This window comes from Leptinotarsa decemlineata, unplaced genomic scaffold (genome assembly GCF_025532065.1).
Source record: "Leptinotarsa decemlineata unplaced genomic scaffold, Ldec_3_MD MMD2_tig00026282_RagTag_RagTag, whole genome shotgun sequence".
Lineage (NCBI taxonomy): Eukaryota > Metazoa > Arthropoda > Insecta > Coleoptera > Chrysomelidae > Leptinotarsa > Leptinotarsa decemlineata.
The window spans coordinates 6,321,573-6,347,525 of record NW_027412668.1 but is presented as its reverse complement, the minus strand read 5'-3'; the positions used below and the strand labels follow the sequence as shown (position 1 = coordinate 6,347,525).

The following is a 25,953-nucleotide window of genomic DNA, read 5'->3' as shown; positions in this document are numbered from 1 at the left end:
GCAAATTACTTATCCATAATAAAATCGTAATGTTAAATTTTTATTTGGGTTGAAACGAAAGAGATTAATGCTACACCAGGAACATAAATTATTGAGAATCTCATCACACTTTTCCTTCGAAATTTTATCATCTTCATCTGAGATTGAGAGAGATGATTCGGCAGCATACATAATACATGTTGTATAAACCGTTGGGCTACTTAAACCATAACAGTACAGAATAGGTCCCAACATTGAGCCTTGGGGTACCCTACATGTGAATTTTCTATTTCAGAAATAATTTTTGAGTGAATCCTTTGATTCAGGGAGACAAATTGACGCCTAATTCTGATAAAAGATTCAACCCAATCAAAAAAATTGCCCCTTATTCCGTGAAGGTATAATTTATTTCAAATATTCGTAGTCGTAGTCAGTAGATTAAAAACTAGACAAGCGTAGGTAGAATCCTTCTATGAACCTACTACAAATTGTATAGTGACAAAAAATACGAGTACATACAGGGTGTCTCAAACTCGATCCTCACCATTGGGATCTCGGAAACTATGAGAGATACGAAGATGGTTAAATTGGGGCAAAGTTGCGCATTTACCTAACTAACAATATACCGTTGAGAAGGCAGTTTTTTATTGGCTTTTCAAATGAACCAAACTCGGTGAGATTTTGATCCAATAACTTGAACACAGTTCGATGTGGTTGTCGTCTTTCGAGATACAAGTTTAAATACATTTCCGATGTCCTAACACTGTTTCTATCGTATTTGTGATAAATCTGTATAATATCTCTTTTTTTTCATTCGTAAAAGCCATTTTTCGACAAAAAAATTATAACTTATGATACATCATTGAAAAGGTAAAATCTGGTTCTATTCAAAACAGAAAGATTCCAATGTAGCGCCCATTAGAAAAAATAAAGTTGATGATGGTGGCCGGACGACGAGACGTCGGATAGCGAATAGCAGAGAAAAAGTGGCAATGTGGAAGTGCAATTTATTTTTGAACCCTTCAAAAAAATGAACCCAAAAAAAAAATTAAAACCATTTTCCAAAATTTCTGTTTTTCCCGTATATCTCCGGATATACTCGAAATTTCAGAACTTTCTCAACGGCATATTGTTAGTAATGTGTATGCGCAACTTTGCCCCAAATTAACCATCTTCGTACTTTTCATAGTTTCCGAGATCCCAATGGTGAGGATCGAATTTGAAACACCCTGTATATCCAAGTCGTCATCCAATGAAGAATCAAAATAGCAATTTCGAGTCTTTTATGTTAACTGAAATATCTTCTCGGCCATATCTACTCACCATAAATCTTTATAATCAAATAACTGAAACTTTCCGTTGTAAACTGGGTCAGCTGTTTTTATTTGTAATTATAAACTTATTGACTGGTCGATTAGCCATACGTTTTGTGAATTTACGGTAAGCTATCTTATAGGTAGTTGTAACTAATTTTGTATATAAGTGTATATGAATACCACATGAAAAACGGCCAAAGAGAAGTCTATCGCGAAGCTACATACAGTTGTTGAATGTTACGTAAAAGTCATTATTGACTAACAATTCTACGCTTTTCCAAAAGAGCTGTAGGTCACGTTAATTTCAAATTAGACCTAAATGAGCACGTCTATTATTGTGAAGTCTGAATTGATGGGAGTGTTGACGTGAAAAACGTGTTTTTATTTTCAGAAAATTATTACCGAGAAATGAATATTCTCAACGAACAAGAAAATCGGGAATGTATAAGAAAATTGACTTTTATATCACTTCATTCTACCGTTATGCACAGTTATAATATTTGATTTGGTTGCTCAATGAAACAAGTGAATTCAGCTGGAGAAAAAACGTTCAATTGTCGTTTTTATTGTGAACAAGGCCAAGTAGAAGCAATGATTCCAATTCTCGGATAGCGAATAGTAATGAAACAAACATTTTTAGTCTTAACTGAAGGAGCTGTTAAATGAAAATAATTAGCGAAGTGGCGCTTCAAGGTTTTTCCATTACTTCTTTTGAACCTACCTAATTAATGAAAACTAGGTACAAAAATTATTCATAAAGACATTCACGCTCCAATGAATAGGTTGATTTGTACTTGTTCTGATATCATGATGTCATATCAGATATGAGGAACTTCCTCATCTTCATCAGAAGGAGCATTCGATTGTGAAAAATTCTACGAATATTATTTCTCGATTATAGTATTGTCAAAAATAGCTCAGATTTCGAAATTTTTTAAGTGTACGGAAGCGCATATTATTACTATTTGTCCTAATTTCAAGATTAAAGTCGTAATTTTCGAGTCGTAACTTCGAGTAAGGGCGATGGAATATTTTCGTACAAAGACGCCATCTATGGGATCGACAGAGAACTCAATTCTCGTAAGACGCCATCTATGGAATCTACAGAGAACTCAATCCTCGAATATCATAGATAAACGAGGCTCCAAAAGGGCGCCAGTTGCCCTTTTGCGCTTCCGTAGGAGCGTTTGTTTTTTATTATTGTTTGAAATCAGAAAACTTTTGAAGCGGTGACAGAATCATCTATAATTCATTAGATATTCATATATTTACTATAGCAACAGACTTGAAATTGGTTTTAATGCATATAATGCATGGTAGGATTATATTTCAATCAATTATGTCTAGAAAAAAGCTGTAGATCGCTTTATTTTAATTGGTATTATGTGGCTATCTTTCTTTCTTTTCGCCCTTTATCGTCATACCTTTTGTGTCGATCTTGTTGTACATCATGATTACTTGTAGCGTCTTGCCAAATGATGGCCCCACGTTGGGCGCCAGTATAACTTCTACTTTTTGGTTGTGGGTGGTTTTGAAAAGTTAGGATGATTTTGAACGGTGCGAAAATATTTAATTTGTGACAGACAAAGTTGAAGTATTAATTGATATACGTTCGGTGACCACTTCTCGCTCGTCCCTTTCGATGGGCAGCAGGTTCGACCTCGAGCGCTGGTACCTCGAGTGGAAGATCCGAGTGAACCCAGAAACAACTCAGGCGATAACCATGGGAAGAACGATATCTTCTCCGTCTAGGAAAGTGAGGGTCTCTGGTAGGGGGAACAACTGTCAAGCGCGGGTAAAGTATCTCGGCCTTCTAATAGACCGCAGGCTCACTTGGAACCCACATATTATATTAGTATAAACAAGGATCGAGGGCCGGATAGCCATTCTGTACACTCTGATCAACAGAAGATCCAAAATAAGTCTCAAAAATAAAATTACCATCTACAACACGATGTTCAAACCTGTCATCGTGTATGCTTCAGGCGACTGGGGACAGGAATCAGCGAGTTTTTGATTGCGCAGAAACTCATGAAAATCCGTTAGTTAGGGAAGTTATGGATTATGCTGTAGATGACCCCTCCCGATATAGAAGGCCCACACTCTGTCGAATGAGGCCCCTATGTCCTCCGTTAAAAAAAGAACAATCTTTTCATCCACCTCAGCCAGCTAGGGGTACACCGTGAAGGGCGGCACTGATGTCTGAGGACATTCGTGTCGCCATCCCACCATCAGTCAAGATCCATTTGTCCCTCTGGCAAACATCAGTTGAAAGGGTAAGGGAGCCAGGCTCCAACCTGAACGAAATTAAGACGATAACTCGGGCAGTAGGTAGAATGTCAGGTTGATTCCGCATTCGGGATATTTGGATCGTTACAATTTTAATTTTTGCTGTCTTCTAAACATTTTTCTCTTGTGTTATGGGAAGGCACTTATTCCTCTGATAAATAATCGATTTATTCATACGATTCTACCAATTTTCACAACAAAAACAAATTTAACGCTGGCGTAACAGTTATTACGTGGATGCAAATTGGGGTGGAAGTAACCAGTAACCACTTTCTGCTTCGATACATTTGTTGGGGGTTGCTGGTATTGCAAAAGTCGCTTCGCAAAAGCTTGTACACACCTCTGCAAATTTTGATGCTTTATAAAGCTAAGATCAGACCTTCTTTGGAGTATTGTTTTCATGTATGAAAGCTGCTGGATTTCATCCAGAGAAGAATCATCTGCCTGATTGGAGACGCGAACATCATAGCAACCTTTATAGGCCTAAACATCGAAGGAAGGTTGGATATTTGTCTCTTTTCTAAAGATACGGAAAGTGTTCAAGTGACATATTTGATTCCACCAAGAGCGGTACATATCAGAAATACGCGACGGACTGTGGCTGCTTATCATTTTGAGGTTCAGCTCAGTTTCCCTTTAACTATTCAAGAACTCTTTCATTTAGAGAACTGCGTTTTTGTGGAATAAACTTCCAGAGAACGTTTTTTTAAATGAATTCAATCTCCAGCGAATTCAAACTCAATTTGTGTTTTATCGTTAAAAAAACTGTTATATATAAATAATTATACGAAGGACTTTTCCGAAAGGAAACCACACAAAACTGAATTTTTTACATAAATACTCGAATCATACATATTAATTGCTGATATCAATCAATATAAAAACAAAATTTCCAGAAAAAATTAAAAAAGATGTTTTTGAGGACTTCCGAACAAAATACTTCGAAATACTTCTCTCTCTCTCTCTCTAAATTAATGGACGTTGCTTCCCACTTGGAAGCCACCCCTTTTTTGTCGAACTTTTTTTTTTCGATAAAAACAATATAACTTTTTATTGTCGCCTCCTATATATTCCACATATATATTTATTGGGTCGCCTCCTCTTCGGGAGATCTTTGGGTTTTTCAATTCACATACATGGCCCCCTTTATGTGGTTATCCGAATCACCCCGGCCTGGATACCGGCGTGAATAAAGGGGGCCCTCACTAAACATTTTTGACTAAACTTTCACATAAACTTTTAAATATTAATGACTCTCACATAGACAATCACAACATATATAGAAGCCCCGCGGTAGCACATGGCATCCGCGTTCCTTCTTTGTGGACGAACGTTATCGGCACGTCCGTCCACTACCACGGCCACTACGAAACTCCCTTCGAAATACTTCGATGATTTTACTATTAGAGAGGAATTATTAGAAAATGAATTATAACCCAGCTAAGCGTTCCTCAATTATACTTTCTCTCGAAAACGTGTCCATTTCTTCCTTTATTTTTCTTATGCAATGAATCTCGTCTCATTCTGCAATTTCCTACAACGAGAGTTTAGTCTTCGTACCATATAATTTGTTTGATGCCAAACTCACCTATAGAAATGAAAACTTATATTGAAGGTAGCTCTGATCGTATAAACAAATCTTTGAATTGAAAGTATGTTAGAGATGGGAGTCTTCGATAGTTATTGGGGAGGGGGATCATTGGGTTGCTGACTAGCATCTACATAATTATTTCTTGTGCTATAACTATAAGCTCAAATCTAAGGGGAAATCAGTGTTCTGCTGATTAAAATGACATTATTCTTAGAGTGAAAATGAAGTTCCTTCTTGGTGCGAAAGATAGTCAAACATTGATCACTGATTGTAATTTTTTTTCGACCGGTTACAATGCCATAAGGAACTATGGAAACTGGCCAACTGCAATAGATTGACTATCTACTGGGTGCCGGAACACTCAGGTATCATGGGCAATGAAAAAGCTGATCAAAATGACATTATTTTTGGAGTGAATATGAAGTTTCTTCTTGGTGCGAAAGATAGTCAAACATTGATCACTGATTGTAATTGTTTTATCGATCGGTTACAATGCCAATTGGAATAGATTGACTATGTACTGGGTGCCGGAACACTCAGGTATCATGGGCAATGAAAAAGCTGATCAAAATGACATTATTTTTGAAGTGAATATGAAGTTTCTTCTTGGTGCGAGAGATAGTCAAACATTGATCACTAATTGTAATTGTTTTTTCGACCGGTTACAATGCCAATCGGAATAGATTGACTATGTACTGGATGCCGGAACACTCAGGTATCATAGGCAACGAAAAAGCTGATCAAAATGACATTATTTTTGGAGTGAATATGAAGTTTCTTCTTGGTGCGGAAGATAGTCAAACATTGATCACTGATTGTAATTTTTTTTCGACCTGTTACAATGCCATAAGGAACTGTGGAAACTGACCAACCGGAATAGATTCGCAATAAAAAAGATCAATATTGTACATTCTAAGGGCAATGCCGTTTACTAATAATAGTGATCTTATATAAAAACAGTTAAATTCAAGAACACGGCCTCAATATGCTATCTATAGGAGGGCTCAGATTTAAAGCGAGCAGGCAGGTATACTCTCAATATTTGTGTGTCAATACTGAAGAATGGAAAAATTGCATTAGCTTGAATGTACGCCTACTTAGCTTTCTGATGAGTTTTTTGAACTATTCTTTCGTAAATAGTTGAGTAATCATAATAAATACTGGGGGACACCCAGTTATGCTTGAAAATTTCATAGCACAACAAAAATAAGTTAAGAAGGACCCATGAGGCCATTGAATGATAAGATTGTGTGTACATTGAATAAATAACTCCATTTGAATTAAATAATACCAGAAGAAGAACGTCTATGCCGAGGACTATACCTCCTAGCTTTCTGATAAGTTTTTCACGTATAGTCAGTGGGCATACTTGAAGACTGGCTATAAATCAAATCATCTAAAGGAACAATTCGTTCAGGCCAGTCTCAACACCCTACACAGTAGGTTAATGGACTGACACCTATCAGAAAACAACTACTCCCCTGGCTAATACCACGAAGGGCGTTGGATTATATCCGACAGGTGTCAGTGCAGGATTCTTCACAGAAGTTATTCCTGCATATGCTGTTGGCAATACAACTGCCGCAATAGATTTTCAATTATTGGAACACACTTGCAGACCGGTTTCGGGCTGTTTGGCCACTCGTCAGTGCAAGGTAGTGTATATCATCAACATAAAGTCGATGATTTCCGATAATTGAAAATCGAATTCCGTCAGAGTATCATTCCTCGAACTAAGCTGAAGACTACAACAAACAACAGGTTTGTCGTCGCTCCATCTGCCTGTGAACGAGGTAACCAACTGCATATCCAAATTTGCCCAATTCCTCGTAAAAGGAAAAAAATCTTTCACGTATAGTCAGTGGGCATACTTGAAGACTGGCTATAAATCAAATCATCTAAAGGAACAATTCGTTCAGGCCAGTCTCAACACCCTACACAGTAGGTTAATGGACTGACACCTATCAGAAAACAACTACTCCCCTGGCTAATACCACGAAGGGCGTTGGATTATATCCGACAGGTGTCAGTGCAGGATTCTTCACAGAAGTTATTCCTGCATATGCTGTTGGCAATACAACTGCCGCAATATATTTTCAATTATTGGAACACACTTGCAGACCGGTTTCGGGCTGTTTGGCCACTCGTTCACAGGCAGATGGAGCGACGACAAACCTGTTGTTTGTTGTAGTCTTCAGCTTAGTTCGAGGAATGATACTCTGACGGAATTCGATTTTCAATTATCGGAAATCATCGACTTTATGTTGATGATATACACTACCTTGCACTGACGAGTGGCCAAACAGCCCGAAACCGGTCTGCAAGTGTGTTCCAATAATTGAAAATCTATTGCGGCAGTTGTATTGCCAACAGCATATGCAGGAATAACTTCTGTGAAGAATCCTGCACTGACACCTGTCGGATATAATCCAACGCCCTTCGTGGTATTAGCCAGGGGAGTAGTTGTTTTCTGATAGGTGTCAGTCCATTAACCTACTGTGTAGGGTGTTGAGACTGGCCTGAACGAATTGTTCCTTTAGATGATTTGATTTATAGCCAGTCTTCAAGTATGCCCACTGACTATACGTGAAAGATTTTTTTCCTTTTACGAGGAATTGGGCAAATTTGGATATGCAGTTGGTTACCTCGTTCACAGGCAGATGGAGCGACGACAAACCTGTTGTTTGTTGTAGTCTTCAGCTTAGTTCGAGGAATGATACTCTGACGGAATTCGATTTTCAATTATCGGAAATCATCGACTTTATGTTGATGATATACACTACCTTGCACTGACGAGTGGCCAAACAGCCCGAAACCGGTCTGCAAGTGTGTTCCAATAATTGAAAATCTATTGCGGCAGTTGTATTGCCAACAGCATATGCAGGAATAACTTCTGTGAAGAATCCTGCACTGACACCTGTCGGATATAATCCAACGCCCTTCGTGGTATTAGCCAGGGGAGTAGTTGTTTTCTGATAGGTGTCAGTCCATTAACCTACTGTGTAGGGTGTTGAGACTGGCCTGAACGAATTGTTCCTTTAGATGATTTGTTTTCTGATAAGTTATTTCGGCCAGAGAGTTTCAATATATCGAAGTAGTATTTATAGCTGCTGGAATTTGGATAGACGGTTTTGTGGAATAGTTGAATAATCGTCGTGAGCAGAAAAAACTGATCCACCGTCTCCCTATTAGCTCCCAATTTAGACAATTTGCTAACGAGTTCCATAATTCAAACCCTCAGAAACAACGCAAGAGGGATAAGGTCAGGTGATCTGGTTGGTCACTAGATAGGCATTTCTATCTACTAGTGATTAAACAGTCAGCGCTGTGCTGATGTGGAAAGGAACAAAATACCGATCATTGCAAAACAAATTCAAACTTGTCGGAAAGGTCTTTTCAAATAAAAATATTTTGTGTGAATTCGATAACTTCCTCAATAAACAATTATTTCGAAAGCTATGCGATAGTTCGTCCGTACCTAATTATCCGTGACTGAACGATAATTGTGGTGATAATACGGAGAAATAACTGATTTCCATACGAGGTTCCGAACAAATGTAGATAATTATAGAAGACACATCTGCAAATATTAGTGATTCAGTTCTTTGATTTCCACTCTCTCCCAAGAACGTGTTCCTTCTTTTATGTCTTGTATCACTTCTAATAACTCATAACGAGTTCTATACATGATTTCCATTTTTCTGCTTCGCAGTAAATATCGTTTTCGACCATGCTTCGCGTATATTTGAAGTGTACAGTTATGTCAAGGGCCATTAACATTTATTATTCGGCATATTTTCGTTGCCATTAATTTGAAGAATGCGATATTCGTACGTGCATCCACTGTTTCAGATGTTCCTTCTTTAATGGGTGCCGATCTTTACGATTGCCAAGGTTAACACGAAAACACTTGGAAATAACTCGCGTGAGCGAATTTCAAGACTGATGTGCACTCTAATATTTCTTTGGCAGACAGTTTTCAAAGAACCTGCTCATTTATTCAACTGCCTTAGCTTGTGACAAGAAAAATGAGCAAGCAACACATGTGTTTTTCATTATACCCGTTCGAAATGATCATATTTTACTAGTTTTAATTCTGTCGACGGAAATTAACTTACTTAATAAATGAACTCGACATCCCATAAAACCAACCCGATTACCACCATGATTCTGCTCATTGAGTAACAAATAACCGGATAAATTCTTTTAATTTTTTTTTACATTACCACAGTCTCCGTGAGGTTCCAGATGGGAATAAAGAAAAGTGGTATCTCTGACATCAGTACCTAGGTATTATGTAATCCACCACCAACGTTTTTCGGCTCATGTGCGTTATCACATTGATTCTATGAGTCCAATTGCTGCAAATTTTGCTCAATAGAGAAAGGCAGAGTAAAATAAAAGCATACAAATCAAATCGTTGAAATTTATACCACTAGCACAGTTATTAACGTCAAATATTTCTATTAGATTTTAACCTACGAACTCAATTGTGTTCTAGATAAAAACCGATCCAAGTTTCTTTTTCCGATATCATAGATTCATCTACTTTTTGGGAGCTATTTGACTTGTCCAACTGTACGTTATCTTCAACTTTCGCAGTAATAATAATATCCATTATTATAATTTTTTCTAATAAATAAACAGTAGGTTGAATACACTGACTATTAGAAAACAACTACTCCACTGGCTAATACCACGAACGGCATTGGATTATATCCGACAGGCATATGCAATTGGCAATACAATTGAAAGAGTCGACCTTCAATTTTGGAACGGGCACACTTGCAGATTTCAGATTTAATATTCCATACCTTAACGGGGAGATGAGGTCAACTAAGAAGAAGAAGAACTCAGGTAAAACTCAACAACATTTAAGTAGTAGGTAGTAGAGAGTTTATGGACACTCTATCTCTGAACACGTAACGAATACCATTTTACCAGTATAGTAAGAAGTGAGTTGAACAGGGTCAACAAACTTCCGAACACGTTAACAGCACACCTAGATAATGACAAATGAGATTTTGTCGAAACGTCGGTGAAATTAGAGATAATATCACATACACGGATCAAATACCCGGAAAAACCAGTTTAGCATATATATACACACATCGGAAAAGTCTAGGGATATTTTTATAACATACTAAATATCATAAAAATAAATGCATGAGGTCGTTCAATTTCGATTAAATTGGTACACTCGACCACCCTGTAGATTTCTATGGGTTGAACAAAGCCTGCAAAAACCGTAACTAATCTTTTATCAAGTTTTTTAAAAACTGTAGGTTTTCGGCTAAAATGAAGAATCTGAAAGTGTCGAGTTTGTACATTCTATGCAGTTCTTGCTCAGCAATTAAACTGAAAATATTGTGCTTTAACATAGAACGCCATCACTTACCATTGGCTGAGATGAATAGAGCTGTACGGCTTCTTCGAAGTGGCATGCGACAAAATGATGTAGCTCTTTGTTTGGGGGTCTCCCAAAGTGTTATCAGTCGATTGTGGCGGCGTTTGCATGAAACTGGCAGTCCAGCCGAACAACATCCAGGGCGAGGACGCGCTACAACTGCAGTTCAAGACCGATTTTTGGTCTTAACCGCAAGAAGACAACCGACAATCACAGCACCTGAGTTGGTTAACGTGTTGCAGCAGACGCACCAGGTAACCATTGGTCGTGATACTGTCAGAAATCGACTGCATGAAGCAGATCTCCACAACAGTAGGCCACTTAGATGTCCACCTTTGTCGAGAGGCAATCGCGGTAGAAGATTAGTGTGGTGTCAAGAACATCAAAACTGGGATGCAAATGATTGGGCCACAGTTTTGTTTACAGACGAATCCAGATTTGGATTTCATCCAGATTCTCGTCGAGTAAGACTGTGGAGACGACCTGGAAATAATGAACGTTTGAGACACGTCCAGGAAGTCCACACATACAAAGGTGGTACAGTAATGCTATGGGGCGGAATCATGATCGGCGGCAGAACCGATCTCGTTTTTCCAAATCGCTCCCTCACAGCTCGACAGTACCTCGACACCATTCTTCTACCTATCGTCCGTCCGTTTGCTGGTGCTGCTGGTGAAAACTTCCACCTAATGCACGATAATGCTCGTCCACATGTCGCGCGTCTAGTGACTGACTGGCTCACCAACGAAAGAGTTGATGTATTGCCATGGCCAGCACAATCACCGGACCTGAATCCCATCGAGCATGTGTGTGACATGCTTCAACGAAGAATTACTCCGCATATGGGGAACATTCACACAACGTTTCAATTGAGAGAGCTTTTAATCGCTGAATGGGCAAATGTACCTCAACAAGACATTGACAATCTCATTTTGTCGATGCACGATAGATGTAGGGTCGTAATAAACCAGCGTGGAGGCCATACTTTGTACTGATTCCAATTTTTTTTGTATTATGATTTTTTTTCGGGGTGCCAAAGAAGAGCCATATTTTTTTTTTAGTTTTGCATATATGCGCACTCAGTATTTTTGACCATAATTGGTAATATAATAATTGGTAAAAATGACGATCCCATTGGCATTGGCGCTATATGAAACATTGTCAATAACTTTCAAACAAACGATGAATATTATTGTAATTATAATTCATTATTATCATTATTATTATCACATAGCAAGTTTGAATGGCCGTCAGCTGAATAGTTGGGGATATGAAGATATAAAAATACTTAAAGCATACATTTTTTCAATAATTATCACACATTACCCCTTTTAGCTGCACCGCCACTAGAGTAACTAACGTTTAAGTTTCTTCAGTAATAGGGAAAAACTATCACTGGTATACGGCGATACAACTGCCGCAATAGATTTTCAATTATTGGAACTAACTCGCAGACCGATTTCGGGCTGTTTGGCCACTCGTTAGTGCAAGGTAGTGTCTATTATCAACATAAAGTCGATGATTTCCGATAATTGAAAATCGAATTCCTTCAGAGTAACATTTCGCGAACTAGGCTGAAGCGGACAACAAACAACAGATTGGTTATCGCCCTATCTGCCATGTGAACGAGGTAAACAACCGCATATCCGAAATTTTCCCAATTCCTCGTATAAGGAAAGAAAACTTTTCACATATAGTCAGTGGGCTTCAAGACTGGCTATAAATCAAATCATTTGATTTGATTCATAGCCAGTTTTCAAGTATTCCCACTGACTATATGTGAAAAAAAATATCTAGTTTCATTTGTACTCAACCAAAAAACTACATCCTTCAAATGATTGAGTTAATGCAAACATAATCATCTCCATGAGGATCTGCAGAATTAATGCACTTGTTTCTTTAATTCACCACTCAATTTCAATAGGAAATAATTACAATGAAACAACTTTCATATTTCCTAATCACTTATTGTTAACGGCACTCACACCTACCATATGACTTTTAAAACGTCAAGGTAATGCGAGGCCCATAATGAGAAGATTGTCCTGTACACGTGACTTTATAAAGAAAGACAAATCCCAATCGCCTTCTCTAGAAATAGCTTTTAACGGCGATGACTAGAAATCAAGAATGGTTGAAAAATTGTTCGTTTGAGATTTTTCGACAACGAAGAGGTAGATTAAACTTTTTGTTTTAGTATCAAGATAAATCTCCTGGAGATTTGATCTGTTCATTTCAAGGTGAATATTTCTTGTGATATACTAAACAATGTTCTAAGCTTTATACTGAGTAAACGTTTTTTCAAGCAACAGAACCGCAACACTCTCTTTGCCGCACGTATTAAAGCGGTTTATAGGAAAGTGTTTTTGTTGTATTCCTGAATATATCTCATCACTAATTGTCCTGATCGAATTTTTTCTAGGTGTCATTGTTTTCAGAGTCCATTCATTCGTTTTGACTTAAGAGAAACATGGCGAATAAAATGTTTGGAGTCAGTAACAATAGGGTTACAAAATTTGGCCAGCAGAAAAGACGCATTCCTTTCGAAATATGATTCTACATTAGTCTGGTGCATCGATCAAATTTGTTTTAGGGTGTGTATCACAAGGTTCGTCTTAGGGTGGAAATATAATTCATTTCCACGTAAAAATTTCTCGAATATTGAGGCCTCCTCACTTCCTCAAATAATCGATTAATCTGAATATAAAAATTTCTCTTGATTCATTTATGACATGTGTGAATTTCATTTTCAATACTCATTCTAAAAGGTTGGCTACCAACGTGGGGCCACGATTTCGAAGTTTTCAAATGGGTCAGGAAACTGGAAATCCATAAATGAGATATTTTCAGAATCATATTTTTCAGATACGTAAGTCTTCCAGATTAAATGGGTAACCAGATGCATTTAAAAAAGGTTGCTAGTTAACAAATCAGCATCTAGAAATTATGGATGGGAATGTCATGTAAGTACAATATTAACAAATCGATAGTTTTGATGAAAATGATTCACATTATTTGAATTGCAGTTCGTTAAAACTTGTCACTTTTGGAAACCTACTTATCAAAGTAAAGTCAGAGTAATTATCATTTTCAAGTTGAGACAATTGGACTGAACATTTTATTATACTCGTTATAGATTCGACTCTAGAGAGCGCTGTTTTGAACCGCCAAAATATCATCAGATGTGATTCAATTATTTTTAAAGAACAATCCTGAAAAAGTGTAGAAGATGGCATCTCTCCTTATGAAGACGACGTCTAAACACAAATATTTATCCACGAATATAACAGATAAATGGTACTCCCAGAAGTGGTCAGTTGCAGACACTCAAAAACAAAGCATTTGTGCTTCAGGCTCTGGCTTCAACCGATTGGCTTGCAGTGAAAGCTACAGTGTAAGACAGAGGACGGATATCGTTCGGCGGTCGATTTCGAAGCTTGGATTTGCAAGTGACCGCTTTGGGAAGACCTGTTTCTTTGATAATTTCTCTGTTGATCCCTTGGATGGCGTTTCCATAAGGGGAAATGTCATTACATTTACATATATCTAGTACCCACAAAAATTGTGGGTATTAGATATATCCGACGCCTGTCGGATATAATCCAACGCCGTTCAGAGGAATCAGGCAAATTTCGGATATGCAGTTGGTTAGTACCTCGTGACATTTTTGATGAGGTATATCCGAGACGAACTTGAACATTCAAAGTTCATTTATTTAGATTTGTTTATTGCCCGTCTTCAAGCATAGCCCATAGACTAATAAGAACGTTTTTCTTCCCTATTCAGAGGAATCGGGTAAATTTCGGATATGCAGTTGGTTAGTATACCTCATCCACTATATGGAGTGACATTTTTGATGTTCGCCCCAACTCAACCGAGGAATGAAATACTCTGAAAGAATTTCGATTTTCAATTATGGAATATCGTTGACTTTAGGTCGATGATGGTCACGATCTTGCACTGACGAGTGGCTAAGGAGCCCGAAACCGGCTGAAGGTCGATCCTTTCAGTTGTTCAGTTGTATATGCAGGAAATTTTCTGTGAAGATTCCAGCACTGACGCCTGTCAGATATAATCCAACGCCGTTCGTGGTATTAGCCAGTGGAGTAGTTGTTTTCTGATAGGCGTCAGTCCATTCAACCTACTACGTAGGTATATCCGAGACGGGCTTAAACATTTAAAGTTCATTTCTTTAGATTTGTTTACTGTCCGTCTTCAAGCATAGCCCACTGACTAATAGGGAAACATTTCATTCAATTGTTCATTATTTTCAATTGTATCTGCAGGAATCGATTGTTTAAAGTCGATTCTAATGCAATGAGTCCTTAAAGTGATTGCAGGGAAATATTTCATATTTTTCCTCTGTTGAAGTCAAATATTTTATATTCCTTTATTCACTGAATTGTTAAATAGTTTATTGAATTTGTGTCATAAATATTCATCTCATCTTTCTCGTAGGATTTAGTTTTTTAATATATTAGATGTTTATTCCAGAATTTGTCATAAAGAATTGAACACAATGCTCGATTTTCCAAGTGTGCCTACACTCATAAAGTGAATGACTGCTTGCTTTCAATTGAAGCGTATGTAAAATAGTAAAGATACAATAGACAGGGCGATACTCTGAGGATCTTCATTCCGAGTCATATTTTCATTTGCGTCATACAGGGTCTTCAATAAATGCAGATACTTTGATCTCATGAAAAAATGAGTGGAAATCAATTTTTTCAAATGGAACACCCTGTATATTTCAACATTTTTGAGCTCTACATCTAATTTTAGATTAACTTTGTTCAGATAATACTATTTCTATTTTGAACCGTTTTCGAGATAAACTGTTTCGAACGGAAATTGACATGATGGTTTCCTTGTTCATCACTCATTTTTGTAAAACAGATTTCGTTTGATATTTCTCAATTAGTCACAGATAATACAATGAAAAGATAATTATTAAAATACTCATCAACCATCGAATGAAACTTCTCTTCAAACAATAGTTTTATTAACGCTGAAACACGAACTGAAAATAATAAACCTATATATTAATGAGTTAATTTAATCGTCAGTGTATTTCAGAATATGTTCAAACACATCTCTACCTCTACTTAAACATGTAATCTCTTCAAAAGATTGTCATGTGTAGCGCTTCTGATCAAGTCTGGAGTCAAACTATTGAAAGCAGTTGTAACTCTCGATTTCATATCTTCCATTGTTGTTATTGGAGTAGAGTAAACCATATTTTTAATAAAACCCCACACGAAATAATCTAATGGATTGCCATCCGAGGCCATCTGCCATAGGAGGCCAACAAAAAGGTCCATTATTACCAATCCATCTGTCATCGAAGATTTCGGTTAAAGCTTCGCTGACTGAATGAGAATCATGGGGTGGAGCACCATCCATTTGGTACCATACACGTTCTCTTCCTGGCCTATTATTTAAAATCATTTGAATTCCATTCCTCAGTAAATCTTCATATTTTGATGCATTCAAATTATCATCATAAAACTCGATATAAAAAATTGACTCATTCTTTATGGCACAAAATACATTGAATTGCCATCTTTCTTGAAAACCCCTTTGACGGACAACATGGGGATTTTCTGGCGCCCAATAATGACTGTTGTGTCTATTGAAAACTCCATTTTTTGTGAACTTGGCCTCATCTGTCCATATGATATTGTCAAGGAAATGTTCATCCTCTTGAGTCTTGACAAGTAACCATTCAAAGAATTCCACTCTACGAGGTAAATCAGTCTCTTTCAAATGTTGGACACAGTAGAACTTATAGGGATGCCATTTATGCTTATTAAGAATTTGACAAATTGTCACGTAGGGTATACCTATCTCCCTTTCAGCCTCGTGCAGAGAAGCATTTGGAAATGCATGAAAGTATCCTAAAACTTTATACCATTGTCATCATCATCCACTTTAGTCTTCTTACGATTGATTTTCGGACGGAAGGTTCCATTCAACCTACAGTTTTTTAGTAGTCGATTTATCACATTATTATTCGGCTTCGGAAGTTGTGGATATCTTTCATGAAATACTCGGCATGTTCTACTTGCAATTCTATTGTACTCACCATAAATTATTAATAAATTCAAGAAATATTCATTACTGTAACCTAATCTTGACATTATTCTATAACCACCAACGAAAGTCTGACGTTAAATAATTGGTTTATTTATTTTTCAAAAGCACACTATTAAAAAATAATAATGTGTACTGTTGTACGTTAGAGACCAATACCTCAATGTATACAAATTGTAACTTTTTCTAAGGTAGGTTCATACCAATTCCGAATTGACTGATCTGAAACAGTTGAAAAACTGGATCTAAAAGAAATATTACTAAGTATAAAAAATATGTTGAATATCCAAAATAAGTGATGAATTCAAAAAAACGAGCAAGAAAATCACGTCAGTTTCCGTTTGAAACAGTTTATCTCGAAAACGGTTCAAAATAGAAATAGTATTATCTGAACAAAGTTAATCTAAAATTGGATGTAGAGCTCAAAAATGTTGAAATATACAGGGTGTTCCATTTGAAAAAATTGAGTTCCACTCATTTTTTCATGAGATCAAAGTATCTGCATTTTTTGAAGACCCTGTAAGAGGCAAATGAAAATATGACTCGGAGTGGAAATCCTCATAGTATCACTCCACTCCATTTCAAATTTGATCGTTTTAGTGCAAGAGAGTTCAAGATTATCAGCATTTATGAAAGTACATGTTTGGTAAAAAAAATATCGAAATTAATTTATATCTTCTAAACGGTAATAGATAGGTAAAGGGAAATAGTATATGAATTTGTTGACAAAGTGATGATGAATCATAATATGATATTAAATACGGGGTGTTCCATTTGAAAAATCAAAGAAGCCGCTACTTTATAGTAGAAGCGACAACGCCGCTTCGTCTGAAATATTTTGGGCGTGTAGGTCATATTGATTTATGCATACTGTGAAATTTTCAGGTTGATTCGTTAAGTAGTTTGTCAGAAACGACTAATTAACCCTCTCATCATGAAAAGCCCTGTATAAAATACTAGTACCATCGCTGCTGTTCCACTGTTTTGACAGAATCAGAATCAACGAACTTAGGCGTGCGCGTTATAGAACAATGCTTTCAAAAAATTGTTCTACAGCGCCATCTAGTGGCGAGTTACAGAAAAGTTCATAGCCTAAAACTTTATGAAAAAGTACTTATACATGTTAAGTTTCATCACGATCGGTTGAACGATGTAGAAGTTTATCACTTAAACCAACCAACCAACAAACATCATTTTCATATATTAGATATAAACATTAATGTCTGCCAATGGGCTACTACCAAGTAATAAACTTTACACTTCTATTAGCGACTCTTTAAGATTCTAAACCCATATCAAACACATGTTCTTAGATGCTTATAATAACATGAAAATTTCACAGACCGGTCAACACATACTTTGAAGAACATTGAAAGTAATGTTATGTGCATTCCTTGTTACTAACTTGGCATCAGAAAATCCCAGAATTCTTCACAAACTCAGGGAAATTATTTAGTTGACTGTGAAACTTTGATTGCATTGAAAGGCGTATATTTTTAAGGCGGATTAGGTAACTTTCAAACAGCCCTCTCGAAACAACTACCTACTTCCATATAAATATTGAATTACACAAAAAAAACTTAAGAAAAAACACTTTCATAATAACTATTGAATTATACAGAAACACTTTTTCCTATTTAGTTTGTACTTCAAACATTCGTTATGGAATCGAATGAGACATTATTCACAGGATTGCTACACAATATATGAAAGAGGAACATATGGAACACTGTCACCCTCAGTGGCGGGCATCCGATGTTGCGGAATGAGATGCTTGCTTCATTGCCTCTTCAGCATCATAAATAGTTCTAGTACTAAATCAATCATTTGAAACAAAAGTTTGTATTGTACATTTTTGGAAATACTTTTGAAACTTTAAAATAGGATAAATATACTGCTCGTCATTATTAAATTTGAAGGCAATGCTTTCTAACGGTTGACTGGAATTAGTAAAAATGTCAACTTACAGAAATAGCCGTGCCTTTAGTGCATAGTTTGTACCATTGTTTCTCCCAAGAAAAAATTATACTAATGATTTGTTTTCACGAATAACTAATCTATGCAGAACTTCTTCGAAAAAGACCACGAAAGGAATTTCTCTATTGCTCTTAGGGAACAAAATTTCGAGAAATAATAAATGTAAAATAATAAAACATTTTTATACCCTACTTACACCAGTTTCATATCTGAAATAGTGCAGGTGATTGGTTAAAGATAAAAAAGGTCCCAACAACACGCTGGTTTTATTGTGTACCTTTCACTTCAAAAGCTAGTAATGGCATGACGAGCAGACAGATCGCAGCTCATAATTGATGTGATGCCAATGGAGAAACTCTGATACCAAAGAAGAAGTGAACTTTTTCACGATTTATTGTAGCAAATATGAAGCGCTTCAGAGTAAGAGACATCATGTAATAAATTTACGAGTATGTTCGAAGATGTAATATGCAGAGAATATGAGGAAGCTATTCACATTGCGCTTCCTAAATCTAACTCTTGGACCAAAAAGATGTTCAGTGAGGAATTGGAAGAGATTGAATTGGTTTCAAATTCATTTCAACAATACACGCGGCAGGGACTAAGCGGCAATCAACTAGTAATGATGCAAAAAGGTCCAAAACTTCTGTTTCAAAAACTGTGAGTGATACAGGCTGGTTAGAGTCACTTTCGTTCTGGGTAGGATTCAGCGAAGACTTCATGACCAGTCAGTCTCATAAAACTTGCACTGAGAACATCAAAAAAGCTACTTGATAGGCATATTGGGGAGCTTGTCATTGTCTAACATACCACTTTATCGAGACCAATATGCATATAGAACAGTACACCAACAGAAGTCACTGACAAGGTAGAAATGGAACATCTGGCGTAGAATAAATCCCAAATCAAGTTGGCAACTTTAGGAGTGATCATGGATACACTGCATTTTCAAAAGAAAAATGGATACATGACAGAGAAAATAGGGTTCTCGAAACTTTGAAGGGAAGAAAAATAATTGTCTGGGTAAGTTGAATATCTGGGAGCGATATCGAACCTATGACTGCCTTGGAACCAGAAAGGATCAAAAGACAAGTGGATGTAGCACTGAAGTTGACCAGATGTCCTAGATATGAATATTTAAGCCCCTGATGATTTATTCGCCGAAGAAATCTGGAAATTACGGGAGCTATAAGAATCACACCAACAACAGCAATGGAGACACTTTTGAATCTACCAAGGGTTGGCTAATTCAGATTGAACAATGCAGAGGAGTCGGCAAAATAGGAATTTTGGAATATATTGAGGATTGAACCACATGACCACATGGTAAACAATCTTCCCGAAAACATGTTCTGTAGAAACAGCTTGTCAACAGGCGGGTTGAAATGAGAAGAACACAGGTATATACTGTGCGGCTAGAAATTCATATCGCACTTGTTCTTGCGGTCAATATATGATCGTCTTCGATGCGAAATGAGCGGGTCAATATTTTTGCAAACAACCAGGTCACATTCGGGGCACTAATAATCTCATTAGTGTCAATAAAATTGGCCTGGGAATATGCTGTGAGAAACTAAAAGAATGAGTTAACAAGAATATCCAATACAGGATTTGTACAAAGGAACACTATTGGCCATCCAGGGATTTAGAAGAAATGTTCCTATTAGATAGCTCCCGAACATAGCAAAAGAAAAAGTTGTTTGGAACAACTTCAGAAGGATGGTTTTCCCAAGTTGTCTTATTACTTTCGGCTCTAGTGGGATTTGATGTAAATCATAGGTCCAACCGTCTCTTGAAAGTTCAGCGACAATAAATGTTAAATCATGAACACAAAATATTGTTAATCGGAAGGTTTTCCATAAAAACGTATTTTTCGCTTCCCCATTTGAATTAATTTCGAAATTTTCAGACAAGGAAAATCAAAGTGAGTTCATCGAGGAAGTATATGTCAAGTTTGAAACGGCCCTAAGACGTTTCCTTGTGGAACTTTTCTCTCTGTAACACCTTGATGACATTAGATTGCTACTCTATTCAGTTATCGGTAGTGGTAAATAATCAAATGAGATATTGTTCTTCTGATAATTAAACATTGGAATATCTTCTATCGAATGAGATCAGACTTCGGTTAGGAAATCGAATTAACCCCTTGCAGTCTTTAGAATTTCCTTGCGTCGAAAACCAAACATTGGTCTTTCGAACTAAAGTGTATGCAATCTTGCAAAAAATATTTTGTCGAGACCTCAACAAGATGAGCGAATCAGTGCCACACTTGGAGCACTGCTTGATCTTGAAGTAATATCGATATTGGTCTGGGACAACACAAATTATGTCCAGAAAGATACAACAAACTTCCAATAAATTACTTGTACACAAACTATTGAGTAGAACAAGAATATTAGAATGAGAGCTATGAAAAGGAGAAAGAAAGTAATGAACCAATGGAGTTAAAGCCTTTCCAGTATAAATGGCTTCAAAAACAGCAGCCAAAAATATATCCTTCTAATAACTCAAGTTTAGGATGTTACACAGAATGGACCCAACTTCGGTTAAGAAATCAAATCATCCCTATGAAATCTTCCGAATCTCCTTGCTCCTGAATTGTATCGATATTCATAACAGCTTTAATGATAATGTAGCAAACCAATAATTTCTTTATTATAACCTTAGCAGGCTTGGATGCGGCAGAAATGCAGAACAGGGTAATAAAAAGGCAGCTTCTCCTTTCGAAACGAAATTATGTTATAACAACCCGTTTGAGTATCACGAATGTTCTAATTACAGACTCACCTTTGGCATAACATATTGCAAGACATGCAACGAAAATCACCGCACTCTGACGCATTTTAATTGTTGTTTGTCGACGTTAAACCACCCGTCGCTCACTCGAAACCGGAGTATGTACCATTAATTTGAAAAGTGAAATGAGTACAACAGAACTAAGTCACAATATTGGTCATGTCTAGAGCCAGTAATACATTCTCTTCCACAGCGCAGAGCCCACTAAGCGACTCCAATCGTTGCATAGCTGAGATGCGGTTTTCTCTTTCTGTTTCAAAAGTTTTTCTTTGTCTTTTTCTCGCGGCGGAGAACCTTGTTGAGGTTTCATACCTGTCTGTGTCACATATGGGCATGCTGGTACCGCGGCGTATGTTCTTCGTCTACAGGGCGTCGCAAACTCGTCGCAAAATTACACGTATATCAATAGTTTTAAATAGTGTTTGATATTTATTGTGAATTCACAGAAATGATCATTATAGTGTGGCAAAGTGTGTCAGAATTGGCAATCTCTAAAGCATTCATTTATCTTTCGAAGTATATAGATTGATTAGATGAATTTTTGTTCTTTATTTATCCATGATAATATTCAAGCAATTTTCACAAATTAAATTTTTCTTTCAGGCGCGTTTTGCCAACACCGTAACGTCATCGGTAGTAGTAGTAAAAACACTGGTCTGCAGTTCTTATATACTTCTTGTATGTGACCACTGAATCATACATAAAACACTTTTTTCCCGCATAAAGATGAAGAAGAGGCAAACCAGAACCTTCCTTTCTCAAAAAAGATTGTCTTCTAAAAACATACCCCTTTCAATTTATTTTACAGATATATTTTCTAGTAAGAGCTAGACGTTACTCGCTTATTCCACTGTTGAAATCTCCATACATTTATAAACCTCAATTGAACTGATGTTCATTTATTTATGTGATTCACTTTAGAAGGTTTTCAGTTCTTCAATTGCACTTCAGTTTACATTTGTCTTATTCCATAGTTGAAAAACCATTCGAACCTATTCAATAGAAAGGGAACAATAATCCTGAATTCATTCTATGAAGTGGTAGTATTCCGTGTCGAAGCAAAATACTTTTTTATTTTGTGATATTTTTTATAATAATTTATTATTTATTTATAATATCTTGCACTTTTTTGTATCGTTTTGGAAGGTTAGGTTGAAAAGCAAGTATATTAGCTGAACCCTGCCCATTCATCATATATTGCCTGTTTCATTATATATTTTTATTGTTCATTTCTAATTATGATGAATAACAACCTGTCATTTTTATTCATTCATTCATCTTTTTCAAACCAAAGTTTCCGCTAAAAGCGGAAACTGGTCAGGCCCTATTCCTCGAAGCTCAATATATTTGGGAGGGCGCGCCAGCATTATCAATCAAAGACTACTCTCCACACCGTGGGGTAAGTGATCATTGGGTCCGAGAATAATGTGCCCTGAGCAAGCGCAGTGAGCCAAGAATTACCGCCTTCTGCATCTGTCCGGCTGATATTTTTGTCTACGTGCGGCAATCCGGACGATATTCGTCTCACCAGGAGCTGAAAACTCCACGATAAATATCGTTATGCTCTGGTGGTAAAGAAGGACTACATTAGGCTAATCAGCTTGTGTGAGCCTGAGGGTGGGGAACGAATGGTTCAAATAAATTCGGCATTTCTCTTTCCCCACAACAGTTTCAATATTCCTCGAAGTATAGAGTAACACCGGTGTCTCGTCAATACCGTAAGAGTGTCGTATGTGGTAATAAAGCACTATTAGGGCCGCATTATGTCGATGGAAATATGCCGAGACCGTATAGGCTAGACATGCTGAAAGCAAATGCATTAGGGTCTCGGAAGCCTCGAGGCAAGCCTTGCACCTCGTGTTAGGAACCTCTATATCCATCACTCGACTGCGGTAGACTGAGGTGTTGAAGACACCATCTTGGCAGGCCATGATGAACCCTTCAGTTTCCGACTTCAACCCACTCGACCTGAGGAAAGCGAGAGTCAGTCGCTTTCATAAGCCGTCGCTTTCATAAGCTTTCATAAGAAGATCCCATGCATTGACTTATCCTTGTGTTGTCACAGAAGTGAGGTGAGCGGCTAAACGGGTTCCAACTCGGTGACAGAGTTGTGATCATCTTGTTCAGTGTCGAAAACTAAACCAAGTTCACCAGTTGCTCGGGCAGCTGCTCTAAAGAGAAATTCCCCATTTCCTGCTCTCTGATGGTCGCGGACCATGCAGAGAAGAGGATCCGAACTCCTGACGACTTTACAGGCTCCATCCAGTACTATTCTGTTATGTAGACACTCCAAACCCAAAAGCCCACGGCCTCAATGTTATCGGGGAAAGTACAACCGTGGAACAGACGTGGGATGCAAACTCCTATGGAGGTGTATCATTTTTCGGGTCTTTACGTCGAGTTAATACAGCTCCTCTCGAGTCCACTTCACTACTCCAAACGAATAAACTGAGATTGGAACGGCAATCACATTCGTTGCAGTAACTTTGTCTTCCCCGACAGTTCCTATGACCAGATCTGTCAAAGTTTGTGCTGATACTTGCCGCGGAGAGGGTTCTTCACTGCTGTTACCTCTTGTGAGTGGCATTGTTCCACCCCGAGGTGTAGGATGATGTAGGATGCTTCCATCTACGAGCTGCACAACCTCTGCGTAGTACCCGCATTGTCCTCTTTCGAGGTGGACCTTTGCACATTTGTCTTTCCCGAATTTCATACTAATAGCATGCGTGTACTCTTCCACCACCCTCAAGGATTGAAGATATTGTGACAAATTAATGAATAAACTGTCTTATACAAATTTGTTTCCAACAATATTTCAATAATCACAAACTAATTCATTTATTACAACACTTAGCAACTAATGCTTGATTTATTTCCACTATTCGAATTTCTTGTTTGGCCGCCCGATTCACTTTCTCAACTGCCCTCTTGAGGCGGGAAGAAGGGCTTATATCGGTAAAGGTCCCTTCGAGGATTCTATAGACGGTTCGGTACTCGCCTAGAATTTTACCGGTAGTACCAATTCAACCGGTCAGGGGCGGCTTCAGATTCGTTAGAATATCTTTATTATCATTATTATTAATATTTTTCATTATTATTTGTAAAGAGGATACTCTCATGGCAACTGAGACTAAACCAATTTTGAAGGTCTCCTTAGTACTAATCCATGTCTGAGGCTGATCCGTCGATTTAATATTGCTCTATTAAGAAAAAATGCAGGAGGTCAATATAGTAGAAGCGAGGCCGGTCATTTCAGAAAAACACAGTTTTTCTGTTCGGCTCTATTGAATTGCCGCTAATCATTTCTGATGCTATTATGGATATATAGGTTACCAGTTATCCTCCATTGCGTTGATAATCGATAAATTGAAATCGCCAATCATAAAAATTCTCCTCTCGAAGAAGTCGTGATTTAATTATCGTTTAATTAAATATAAGATAGGCCAGCGAATGCCCTTTTAAAAATTGCGAACAATCACCTAGTTTCGTTAGAAAAACATGTTCGTCGTCCAGCTATCTTAATTAATTTTAATGGGTTTTGCGCTTATTTAGAAAATTTCGCTGACGCATCGTACTAAATTTGAAGAAATCGACGTTCAAGATGGATATATATTTAATTGAGACTCTTTATATTCTTGTGAGGCTATTAGAAGAAATATTTGTTTGATTGTTATCATTCATGGAATATGATATGAAGTAATTTCAAATGTCTTATTTGTTCGAAGCAAATGTTCTATGAGTAGTCAAGAAAATACGACTTTCAAAAATAGTTTTCTTCTTTCAACAGTGTAGCAATTCGAAAATGAACACGAAGAATCGCTCCAGTGCAAATCCGTTTTCTGACATGATAGTAGGGGAGACATATTAGGTTGCAAAGCTAAGACGATAAGAAAAAAAGTGTTATATAATATACACCTTTTCATCGGTGGGGGAAGCGGCTATAGATTTTTAAATATGTAAAAAAATACTGTTGCATGGACATACTCGAGCGTGTCAGATATTGATAGCATCAATGTACTACGTATTTTTAATAATGTTGGTACGTTAATCTGATCGTTTGCATGATGTGGGTGGTTGTACGTAAGAGTTAAAAGTGAAAATAAATGAAATTTATTGATCGCGTCAGATTTTCTAAGGGGGTGTTAAGTGCAACAAAAAAAGTTCTCATTCAATAATCTGACGATTTCGATCTGACGCAAACTCGCGGCCATTATTATAATGTGCAAAAAAATTCGCCATTTTGAAATACTCAAGCGCGTCAGATTAAGATATATATGGTTCATCTTTATGTCCTAGACGTGCCGTCTCATAATCTGACGATTATCTAGAGGGATTCGCATAATATGACAAAAAAAACAATTTTTTTAAATCACTGAACTTAATTGAAAAGCTCAGGAAATAGCATGCAAATAAATAAGTGTATGTTTTTTAAATAGAATACTTGTATTTATATAAAAATAATTGAAAAAATATGCTCAAAAAAATTTAATTCTTTGTAATCAACT

General features: G+C 37.1%; 1 protein-coding gene across 1 annotated transcript in view; it reads right to left on the bottom strand.

Annotated features, from left to right (window-relative positions):
- The window catches only part of qsm (Zona pelucida superfamily protein qsm), an 84,121-nt gene extending 62,457 nt beyond the window's left edge, over positions 1 to 21,664 (bottom strand). The window contains exon 1 of the mRNA XM_074179729.1: positions 21,440 to 21,664. Coding sequence (XP_074035830.1) covers positions 21,440 to 21,494 — 55 coding nt within the window. The 5' untranslated portion in view covers positions 21,495 to 21,664. The remainder of the gene's footprint in view (positions 1 to 21,439) is intronic.
- Positions 21,665 to 25,953: the final 4,289 nt, after the last annotated feature.